We start from the raw sequence: 12,846 nt of genomic DNA on the forward strand, positions 1-12,846 counted from the left end.
ATAAACACAAACACACACACACACACACGAGTTGATTTTTTTCTTCAAAGTAATCGTTTGTTTAGTGACAACCGCCAAAACTTACGACGCATATTAATATACAAATTATAAAGTCAATATAATACATATAATAATAATAGAAACGAACCGTCCGACCCGCCTCCATTGATCCGCCCACGGATGTGAGCGACCCGCGACAATGTCCGAGGCGTTTCTGGGTCGTTACGTATGTTAATTTAACATTAATTAAAAACACTAAATCTCTACTCAGCGGCAGCCATTCTAACGAAATAAAAACAACACAACATTTCCTAATAAGCCGTAATATACGGCGGGTTTCCTCGAAAGCGCGTCCGAGTTATGATGGAAGCTGGGTCGTTTCTTCGACGTCTGCTCTCAGGTATCGAACGCGAAAAAATCGAATAAAATAGTCCTTGTACACGATAAACAATCCTAAATTGTACATACATATGTATGTACGTTACAGGCACTGTGTATAATTTCGGATTTCATCAAATTCTTAGACAATCTACTTATGTATATATTTATTATTATTAAAATAACAAATTGCTAATGAATTATTTACAATTAACAATTTTAAACTTAAACTAACAACTATAATATAACATAGTTATTAACAAAATTAACAAAAATATAATTAGGAATTCCACTTAGAAAAATCATATTTCGGCTATTCTTGTGGATTAATAACAAAAATTCGTTTATTTTGTCGAGGTAAGCCAGTTATTGAAATTATCAGAAGATGAATAGTAAATGATGCAGATTCACTTGACCCGTATCTCCACCTAATCGTGAGAAGGTAACTCCAGAAACAAATCCCTGTCAATGGGCAGCAGCATTGATAAGTCAAAGAAATTCAAAAGAACTACTGCGATGTAGAAGGTAAGGGAGAAACCACTGCACTAAACAAACACTCCCCTACTGCAGGTCATCAGCTGCAGTAGTACAGAGGTGTGGCGATGTATGGCATATCATATAGCTCAGTACACCTTCTGACACTCGCGGGCAGCACTTGAATGACTTCACTGGCCGCGACACTGAGATGAGGAAAACAACGGAAAACTACCTCATTATCTTTTCCCGGGATGAGTAGACATCCCTGGTAGTGAGCAGCAGCACTCACCAGTACTGGGCTAAGGTTGTAGATTATTGAAATCGAAAAAGCTTAGAACCAGACATACACAAACGGAGTTGTGACAACGGTACGGCTGTGTAACTGCGATGTGGAAGGCAACGGATAACCACCACATTAAATGTTCCAAGTAAATATCATGATTGACAAAAGCCTCGCCCTCAGTCCCCGGCAGGCCTTAGATGGTCAGAGGATGCTAAGAATCTCCGGGTCAATCATGAAATTAGCAACATGGAAGTCCGAACAATGTACGAAGCAGAGCAACCATGGATAGAGAGAAGATATATATCATGATATCCAACCTCCTACGAGGAGAGGAATAAAAAAGAAGAAGAAGAAGCCAGTTATCAATAGAATTTTTTTTGTGGATTATCCCTATTTAATTCTCTTATAAAGACAATTTAATATATTATCCCTATTAATTCAATTGAGATTCATGTAAATACGAGTGAATACTAGTACGAGCTTTTAGCTCGAAATTTTACCGATTTAAAATTCAGCACACTTCCAATTAACCCTTTTAAACGAAAATAAAAATAGTGTGGCCAGAACACTATCCCAATAAACATGTTTCAATAGAAAATACTCAATATATAATAGTATTAACAGTGGGAAAAAATCCCAAGTGAAAATACGTACTTTTGACTTTTGATTTGAACTGGACGACTATTTAGAGAGATTTAAAAGCTGAAAAGTACTACAAATGAAAGATAAAATACTCGACTATAGATTCCAATATTCATTTTGAACAGAAAATTGACAGATTTTGAGACATCGACCGAACAACACCAAGATATAGAAAAATCGCATGATTTTAAAAAAACACATACATATATCTCCGAATCTTGAGCCAATCAACATGTTTTATTACCAGATTCGTATTCACTGGATGTATATCTATAAGAAAAGTTTTATCTCGTCTCTGAACCAAAAAAAAGTCGTCATTTGTCGAACAGTGTTATTTTTAAAGAAATTTCTGCCAGCACCGTAATCCCGTAATTCAGACTAGTATTCGCGGTACCAAAAAACACCGGGATCTCGGGATTTAACGCCTTAAATGTGACTAATATGTAAATAAATAAATAAATTTAAGAAAGCTTAATAAGAGAAGAAAAACATCAAGAATTATAGATTTAGAAGAATAGCGCTAGAAAGATAAGAAAAAGTAAAAAGGACGGGGAGTGAATAAAAAACTTGTAATTAAAGATGTAGATACACGGAGACGAAGGAGAAAGGGGAGGAAGTACGAAAAATATGAAGAACAGGAAAAAGAAGATATAGCAGAAGGAGAGGTCAACACAAAATCAGAAAAAGGGTAATATGAAGATTTATTAAAGGAGTTGGAAGTTTTAAATCTTGATATTCCCCCATAAACTTAAAAAAAACGAGATTTCAACGACACTTGTAGTTTATCTGTGTATTTTTAGGAAGCAAGGTATACACATCGCCGGTAACTTCCATAGATAAATATTGTTAGTCGATTAGACTCTTGTTCATTATTATTACATAAAAATAAACAAATGTGCTTCGTTTCGTTCCACGCTGTCTTCGAGATCATTTTTAGTCGGGCGCCTGTAATAATCATCTAATTTATTACATAGGAACGAATATACAATATGTTCATATTTTAGTTTATATGCACTATTATACGACCGGTAGCGAATCATTAGAAACATTATTAACGTAATAAAACACGAACTTTCATTAGTTTGCTATGTGGTGTGTTTGCTTTTTGAATTATACATAACAATTTTGGATAATATGTACATAGGTACATACATACATATGTATACATAGGGGGCTGACTTTGTACTGGTGCGAAACTCCCAAGAGACTGACACACTCGGTTGACCGGCTTTCATCACATTAAGTTCTCTGATGTGTGACATAATCCACCACCGAGGTCTAATCAACGCCAATGGTCAGGTGAAGTTAGGGGTAGTTTCTGGGGTGGCCCACATATCGAACGATCAGACTACAATTTAGGCAATCAGCACTTTACTCAAGATAAGGCTGATTTGATTGATCAGAAAAAAAACAAATCAAATATAAGGATACGATTTAGGGCGAAAACATACTGAGTGGTACGTGGTAGGAGTCTTCATTTTTTAGATACTTTTAAACATGCGAAAAAAACGCAGCACCCCATGCCCATATTAATGGTACACAGTCCCAAAATCACCCCCTGCAGTGTTTTCGGTGATATTTTATCCTTGCTTGACAGTGATCGATAACGGTGAATCCCATATTTGGAGAAATATAGGAGAAATTTGTAGGTTGCATATGGATATGCATACACGTGCGACCTCCCAATCATATGCATTCTTCTATGATAGAATCACTAATAACCATACTAACACACTTGTGAAGAGTCTCGGTGATTACAACAAAATGTCTATACCCTTCAGGTATAACACACAGATTACCTAAACACAATCTGGTTTAGGTCATCGACTTTAGAGAGTCTTTAATTAATATTATGTATTAGATGTATTATGAACATTTATAAGGATTGTAAATAGGTTTTTGAGCTCTTTTTCCTATTATGCTGTAGATTAACAATAGAATTATATAATACTATGATTACTAACCAAATTAAATCAAATTGTAAAATAGAAAATGATCAGTAGATCAGTAGCTATTAAAATAGATATAAGATGTATTGTGAACATAATTTCGTAATAATAAAAAGCATTTAAAAATCAAAAATCAAAATCAAAACATATGCATTCTGCACGTGCAAAAAGGGAAGCCAAGGACACGTGACGGCCCATACCACTCAGTGTATTTTCCCCCTTAAACTTCAATCGAAGATCTGAAAATTAAGCATTTGCATTAGGTCAAGTCTGTAGGTCATCCACTTGCGTCATGTCTGCGACACCCACCACTGATTTGACGTATGGTTTTTAACGATTAAACTCATACTGTGATTTATATGCGTGTGGAGGTCAAACTTCACCTTTCAGCTTTCAATTTGACATATCAACTTTCACTTTGAACTTGAAACCTATACTTGTAGTATCGCGTGTAAGTCCTTCAACAATAAGCAAGTCAACGTGTACTTTGTAGAAAAGCTCAAGAAGATTTCAATCGATTTTTCATTGATCGTAAACCAAAGTCACGCGATAAAAAAAGGTCAAAAATTACTGTTCTAGAAACCGGCACACTTTGAAGTCATCTTAACGTCATTCATGCTTAAAATGGATAATGATCGCATGTGACGCATTCTTCCAACCTAATTCAATCATACTAATACCCGAACGATTTAGTCATGCCGATCCTTAAATATTACTATTCATTGGATTTGCGTTGTTATGGTCTCAAGTAGGCGTATAAATGGACTGACCAAGGTGGAATTAATACTTGATTAGATTTATAAATCACAAACGTAACGTCAATGTAGTAAATATGTATGTTGAAAATCATTATTACATAAACCGAATCAAGAGCACGTAAGGACTATTATTTTTCAGGCAAAATAGTTGGATTATTACGACCTTACGACCTCCTATTTTTGATTTATTGCTATGATAAATACATTAAAAATTTACAAAGTATAATAATAACAAATTAATGACCGCTGTGACCTTACAGGTTACCGCAATGCGTCACTATTGTCTAACAAATAAAATAAAAAGCAACAAAACGCAAAATTAATAAATTACACTGTTCGACACGAAAAATGGTTCAGAGACAAGTTATGACTTTTCTTATAGATATATGCCCAGTAAACATGAATCTGGTAATAAAAATGTTGATTGGCTCGAGATTCGGAGATATATGTGTTTTTTAAATCGCGCGATTTTTTTATATCTTCGTGTTATTCGGCCTCAAAATCTGTCAATTTCCTGTTCAAAATGAATATTGGAATCTATAGTCGGGTATTTTATCCTTCATTTGTAGTATGTCTGTCTGTCACGTATGCGTTCCTATACCATTCAACCGATTACGATGAAACTTACAAGAGTTATTGTGTGCATACCCACGATGGTTTCTGTAAAAAAAAACTCCCAAAAACGGGAACGAGAAAACAGGAATGAGTGGAATTGCAACGCAATAATTTCAAATGTGTTCGGGTCGCCACCTGCGTTGTTAGGGTAAAATAAACAAACAATTGAATAATTTCAAACGTGTTCGCCGCCTGCATTGTGCCGACAAATTATCATTACTGTAATTTAATTTGATTATTAAGTATTAATTTGAAACCGAAACATTCACTTATCGAAACACATCGAGAAACGGGAATCGCATGCGTTATTGTGGCATTGCAACGCTTGCTGGGTTCAGCTAGTATAAGATAAAATAAAAATTATAGTTTTTAAATAATCCATTGTTCTATGGACTTTTATGTAGATGCCTCAACGTTGCAACATTTAAGCACTTTCGGTCTGAAATTGAGTACAAATATTTCGATACAACTTTTTTTTGTATGAACTTGAAAACGAGGGTCAGAAAATTACCCCAGGCGTCTGTAGACTAGGAGAGGGGTTAAGCGCAGAGTGGTCGAACAGAGTGCCATTAGCTAATGGTCGACGGCTATTAGCCAGGGCGTTTGTCTAGAGCTCGATGGTCAGTGCCAATTCAATAACGCATTAACTGAGATTCGTCTGTTTGTTTCTGAGACCATCTCCATCCAGTTTAATCTGATATTTGTCCGAACCACCGCCGACGAAGTGGAGTCTTCGTTTGATTATGAGATTCAAACGATGCGAATTCAATCAAACTAAAATCATGTCTGGAAATGATCACAACCCATAGATTTAGAATAGTGAATAAGCAAAACTTTGTGGGATATAACGTGTGCTTACTGGAGCAACGCGATATGACACTATACGACACTACCGCTTCACTTCAAGTTATTGTCACTCCAGAGTAAACATACCATAAAATACTCCAATCCAGAATAGACCGATTGAAAAAAGTTAAGTTATGTTAAGATAAAAGAAAAATTAAAATACATAAGGAAGGAATGCAGATGGCAAAAGCAAGCATCTTATGTATGTACATACATACACACATACAATGAAGTCAAGTAGATGAATCAACGCGCACAGTTTAACTGAAGTCTACACGTGAAGGACTCTTTGCTGAGCTTTGTCGACCTGCATTTCTTCAAATATTGTGCAAATGTTTCGTGTATGAAGGAAGATGAGGAATTATCACGATGTTGCTTATTAAATATAAGTAAAATCCTTAGTAGAAGATGAGGTCCTAATAAGGGGTCCTCAACGCGTGGCTGTCAAGATTTGTATTCACACTTGCAAAACTATATAAAAAAAGAGTTCCTGTATGTTTGTAGTTATTTGATACAGTCATGCAGTTAAAGAACGTTATACAATCGGCCGGCACGCGTTAAAACTGCTGCAGCTATACTTGTACTTGCTTGAAGTATAAAGGTATATTCATACTAGCACAGAACTGGAAACTGCACCTAACCAACAAGTACGGAAAGAATTATTTGGTACATTCTATATGGACGCATATGAATGCGTGAATGCGCATGCGCCAATGATATATATGAATGTGTCCATATAGAATGTACCAAAGAATACTTTCCGCACTTGCTGGTTACTTGCAGTTTCCGGTACATGCTGTACTGATATGAATTTAATGTGAATGCGTAGTTTATTTATACATATTTCTTAAAACATGTTTACAGTTTGCATTCATACAATAATTCTTTCTTATTATTACATACATATGTATGTACTTCTCACGTCATGCAAGGTTGAAACATATTTATAACCAGTGGCGTGGTGTAGTGGTTAGCTTATGATGTTTTCGAGCAGAGTGGTCACGGGTTCGAACTGCTGGCCAGGCTTGGGTTTGTGACTCCAGGAAGATCGTTTCTTATCAGTTTGCCAATTTCTCTAATTTTCATTGAAACGGTTCCTGAAAAATTGGCATATTTCCTATCTCTCTTGCTAATCACAAGTTATTCAGCGTCTTGAGGTTAGCCAATTTGATTATAAAATGCTGCAAAAATTTCTCCATAAATGTCAATGTGGATATTTGTATGAATAACAAATAAAAAAAAATATTTTGATTGTATTGTATCTGTTTAAGTGCACTCATCACTTTGGAGCGATCTGTAAAAGCAAGTGTTCATGTTCTATGAAATAAAATAGATAATTTAAAAAAATATATTGTATTTATTTACCAATAAATACGAAAGATGAAATTAATCAAAGAGCCAAGTAATATCTGCACAATTTAATTAAAATAAAGATATATTTGCTCACGTGCGCAAAGACTATAAAAATATATGAAAACTGCAGGGGAAGATGCATCAATTTTTTTTATTAAATGCACTACCAAAACATGCCAATATGACACACGCAAAAAAATAAATACAAATATGATTCCATCCCCTTTAAAACGAGCATTTGAACGTGTACGTGTGTCGGTGTGTGTCTGTGTGCTTTCCCAATACTTCCCAATCTTTGGAACGTATCTTCTAAACCAAGTTAACCAAAGTACATACACACAGAATCGTACGCGGCACGTGTTTTTAGTCATGCTTAGTCTGTGCCGTCGCGATATTCCCAAAACTCACCCCCTAGAGTGTTTTCGGTGATATGTCATCCTTGTATTGAATTAACAATGAGTATGTGCATTCCGTTTTCACCTTAAAACACATCAAAACCTAAAATAATTACAAACGTTTGCAAGATTAAGCTTACCAAAGCATATGGAACCACAAAAGATTGTTTAAAATATGCAATGGGTAGTCGAACACACTTGAGAATCGATGATTTGATATCTTGTCTCCTTACCACTTCCGATCCATAAAAAGCGTGCCCCACAAAACACACCCAACTGTTATTTGTACCTAGAGTACACACATAGCCTTCTGACAGAACAAAATAAATTAATGTAAAAAAATGTAGTAAAAAAAGGGGACAAACCCCTGTATGGGGATGTAAATACGAGACTGGGGCCAAAGTGAGCGAAAAAATGGTGCCCCAGTCAAAGGAGAAAATGGCGTAATAAAAAAAAGTACACCGCACTATGCAATATATTAATATTAGCCCATTTGTATGAAGGGGATAGACAGGGTCGATAATTTCTAATACATTCGCGTTATTGTGCATTGAAAGTTATCCATTATTTGCTTCACTGCTGGCGTGTTAATTATGTATTATACAATCAATGGCGACAAAAACCTGAAAAGTTGATGCATTAAAATCATTATTTAAGTCAAATTAAAAAAAATTATCATAAAAGACATCGAAATTAGTGAGAACCCAAGAATATTTAAGAGTATGAAGGTTTAGCTGCTATCATACTTGCTTATCGCCAAGGGATGGTCCTGCATCAAGGTTTATCGCTAAAAGAACCCACATTTCGCCAAAAATGAACGTCGGCCAAGTACCAATCACCTTGCAACAATATTCAACCCTCGACCGCGAACATAGAATTGCACTCTGGAATATTGCACTAATACAAACACACAAAACACCTACGCTTCCTTTAATGCAGCTCATAAAAATGTAGATGTCTTATTTTTTTATAACAATGCCGTTATGAAAAAAGAATAATCGAAGTAGAGCCAGCACTAAGTGCCACTGAACAGGACATACGTGGTAGAGATCCAGGGGGGAGTGTTTGAGGAAAAGTCCTCAATTGGGGAGGAGGGCTCGTAAGAATGAGTCACAAATCTACTACTTACTCAGGAGATGCAGCGTTGGGTGATGAAAAAGAAAGACAAACTTCCAAATACTGCGGCCAATACGGTGGGTCTGAAAATGGGACATAAATCTCCAAGCGTCGGCACGATTCATTTGAGCGGTTAATCGTGGAGAAAAATTTTCAACGTATCCAAACTACCCGTTCCGTATTTCAACAAACTTTACCATCATAGGAAAGCTCATAAAAGTTGTATGACTTAAGGTTACTTCTCCGTCGATAATATCCAATGTGTGTTGAAGCGAAACTTTTAAAAGCTCTCCTCCATCCACGCCAATCTTTTCCATTTACCGTGTGGAAAAAAAGCCTCTAGGAAAACTTTCCTTTTTTGCCGTGTGGCGTCATAATAATTCTCGGTCACTTAATGGCCGAAAGTGCTTAGGTAGAAATTGCCGACGTATTTCAAACATCCAAATTTAATGTATGAATTTATTATGCACTCCGAAAATCAGAAGAGATAACAGATAATATTCAAAACGTAATATAAATTTCAATTTTAAATATTAAAATCACTCTTTGAATAATTCTCTATATCTACGATATAGTCACTCTCAATTAACGTAAGTAAGTAAAACATGAGATACCAATCAGCTGGTGATTTGAGTACGATATATTGATACTTTTGATGGTGACAATTAAGCTTGTATACGTCATTGAAATGCTTCTGTCATTCAATATAACCTATTAAGTATTTTAAAAAATTACTTCATCTACTTTATAAGTATTTTAAAGAAGTACCAAACACTTTTATTGATTTCAAAGTCAAATAAATGTATAAATATTTTTGATTTTCAAAATCAGGTAAAGGAAACACTGCGGTTGCTACGCATTTTAAAAGTTTTTACCCACTTAGATTTTAAAATTAAAAAATAAAAACCCTTTTACAGTAATTAATAACATTTGTACCCCCATCAATAAACAATTTATTAATTTTCCACATATTGGCTTTGATGTATTATTTAATTTTACGTGGTCAACGACTGTAATGTTTCCCTCATTTGATATTGACAATTTCTCATTAAACAATCGGACTTGTACCTTATGATACCTTAACTGTATAACATGTAAAAAAAATCACGTTTGCATGTACTTTTTACTAAACGGAGGCTCTATATTAGGAAAATATCTAAAAATATTTTACAATTTAGTTGTTGGTTGTCACAAGCGCGAAGATGCTAAGTGTGGTGTTACGACCACAATGCGTGTGACATAACCTCTGACCAAATCGCCTGTCAAACTGACACCAAAACACGTTACGCTTCCATCTCACTGTACCTTGAATAAGCATGAATTTGCACATCTAAACCTATTAAAAACGTACACAATTACGATAAAAACGATCCAAGTACCAAGAACTTTACCATCAAACAGTTACAAGCAAATGAAAACAATGACTGACTCAGACTTGTACATCGCCGTCATTTGCTCATCGAACATGAACCGCAGCATGGAGGCTCACGCCTTCCTTGCCAAAAAGGGTTTCAGGGTCAAATCCTTCGGCACTGGAGACAAAGTCAAACTTCCCGGAGTCTCCGCAGACCGACCCAACTGCTACGAGTTTGGTGTTCCCTATGACGATATATACAATGACCTGATTGAAAAGGACAAATCTTTCTACACACAAAACGGACTGCTCCACATGCTCGATAGGAATAGAAGAATAAAACAGCACCCGGAGAGGTTCCAAGCTTCCCCCGAACGCTTTGACGTGATCATAACCTGTGAAGAACGGGTATACGATCAGGTCGTGGAATGGATATCGTCTCAGCCGTCGCTCTATAGTCAACCTGTCCACGTAATCAACATTGACATTCAAGATAATCACGAAGAAGCCACACTCGGAGCGTTTATAATAAGCGATCTCGTCACTCGGATGGCCCAGAGTTCCGACCTAGATAACGACATCGATGAATTGTTGAATAAATTCGAAAGTAAAAATCAACGCTCTATATTAAATTGCGTTTTATTTTATTAGTATAGGAAGTATGGCAAAATTTGTGATATGTTACTAATCTAATTTTAATTTCACATGAGAGTTTTACATACATATTTTAAAATGATCTCTTCAACGCTAATTTTGTCATATTTGATACGTGCGCCATGTAACTACTCCATTATATCTATTGTCTGATATGATGAATCACTATTTTGGTGCTACGGTCTATCAGGATATTAATACTTAGTTTTTATTTCTATTGCTGAATAATATTAACCATAATATATAGCAATTTTTATTTGACAAGTAAATAATGTTAAATGTAAAACATAAACTGCACTCTTCTTTTTTAGGAAATATTCTTCCAAAAATTAACAGAATTTGAATTCAATTGTATTTATGCTATTTAAATTTGTATACTGAAATTAAATCTAAATTCAGATAACTATAGTTTGGGTAACTTTTAGAAATCTCATATTTTATACCTAAGTTGAATTACCTATGGCAAATAAATATATTGTATTTGTTTCATTGGATAAATATGTTATATGTACATTAATATTCTACATTTATTGGAAATCATAACATGTATCTAGACACTTAATATGGCAAAGCAATGGCTAATACTTATAATTACTACAGCAATAAAATATTATAATATTGTTAATACAAAATAACATTTTTATTTCAAAATATAAAATCATATATGGACCTACATATATATTAATGATTTTTGTGAATCTAAATACAAAATAAAATTTTCCTTACAAATGTTATTGTTCTTTTTTAAATTGAATATTGCATGAATCTCCTTTATTTATGAACCGCATATTTAGTCGAAACATGATTTAAAAAGTAATTTTAAAAATATTTATTTAAGTTTAAACCATTGTGGCCTTACAAGAATCCATAATGCACCACAATATATAAAAAAATACACAGAAATGAGAAAAATAAAAATATATACGTATAAACAAACAAAAATACATTTATATACCATCATAAAAAAAATGAAAGCATTATAATAGTAGCAGATAAAGTAATAAAATACAAAGTAGAGAATGACATGCACCTTCAGCCAGTACCAATAAATAAGAACCAGCTGCAAATACAAAATATCCCTGCGAGGCCCAAACGGAAGAGAGAATATCAAAATTCCACTCATACATCACGTTCAATTATGAAAATATGGATAATTTTTTTTACAAGGATGTTTATTTTGTAATACACTGGAATTTTATTTTAATTAATATAAAAATGTGTCTAAATTTTCATTTAAATGATATTTAAATATAATTTTCTTCAATAAAAAGCTAGAAACAACCTGATATGAGGCTTGTAAAAAATATGTAGGCGAGTTCCGGCACCACATGTAATTAAATATATATATATATATATATATATATATATATATATATATATATATATACAAATTTAATTACATGTGTGTACGTACATACATAGATCATAAAATATGTGTGTATATTAAAGGTTTTGAAATCCTACATAATTCAATTTGAGACAGCTTCAAATTCGGTATATAAAATATTTAAGACTTCATTCTTCATGCTCTTCTCCATATATCGATACATTTCGCTCATCCGAATGAACAAGATTTTCATTTCGACATAAAATTTTGACCACTTTACTGAAACGCTAACGCGTTTCAATTTTATTAACATGAAAACGCTCACAATAAACATTTTAAATTATTTTTTTCAAATATATCGATTTTATATATGTATTTGAAATCACATAAATTCCCGGTTCGGTGAATACTGGTCACAAAGTCACTGAAATCTCTATAACGGAACATCTAGCAGCCGAAAAGTCCATCATACTAACAATAACTATCACACTAACGAGAACTCGAGTGTCAAATATTCCATATTCGCGATTTTCATGGCAAAAATTGTCTTTTGTGCGATCGTAATGTGACTAATAATAATCCAATTACTGAAATAATTGAATCAGTGATTATTCCGCTCAAAACGATCTCGCGCACGTCACTAAAATCTCGATCACGGAACTTCTGGCACCCAAAAATTCCATCCATTGAGAACTTGAG

At 34.2% G+C, this 12,846-nt stretch overlaps 1 protein-coding gene across 1 annotated transcript; it reads left to right on the plus strand.

Moving 5' to 3' along the window:
* Positions 1 to 10,025: 10,025 nt before the first annotated feature.
* Positions 10,026 to 11,700, plus strand: Ssu72 (Ssu72 CTD phosphatase). Its single transcript, XM_077437369.1, has one exon. It carries the CDS (start codon positions 10,224 to 10,226, stop codon positions 10,815 to 10,817), a length of 594 nt encoding a protein of 197 aa, XP_077293495.1. The 5' UTR covers positions 10,026 to 10,223; the 3' UTR covers positions 10,818 to 11,700.
* Positions 11,701 to 12,846: the final 1,146 nt, after the last annotated feature.

Source organism: Arctopsyche grandis, chromosome 9, assembly GCF_051622035.1.
Source record: "Arctopsyche grandis isolate Sample6627 chromosome 9, ASM5162203v2, whole genome shotgun sequence".
NCBI classification, from domain to species: Eukaryota; Metazoa; Arthropoda; class Insecta; order Trichoptera; family Hydropsychidae; genus Arctopsyche; species Arctopsyche grandis.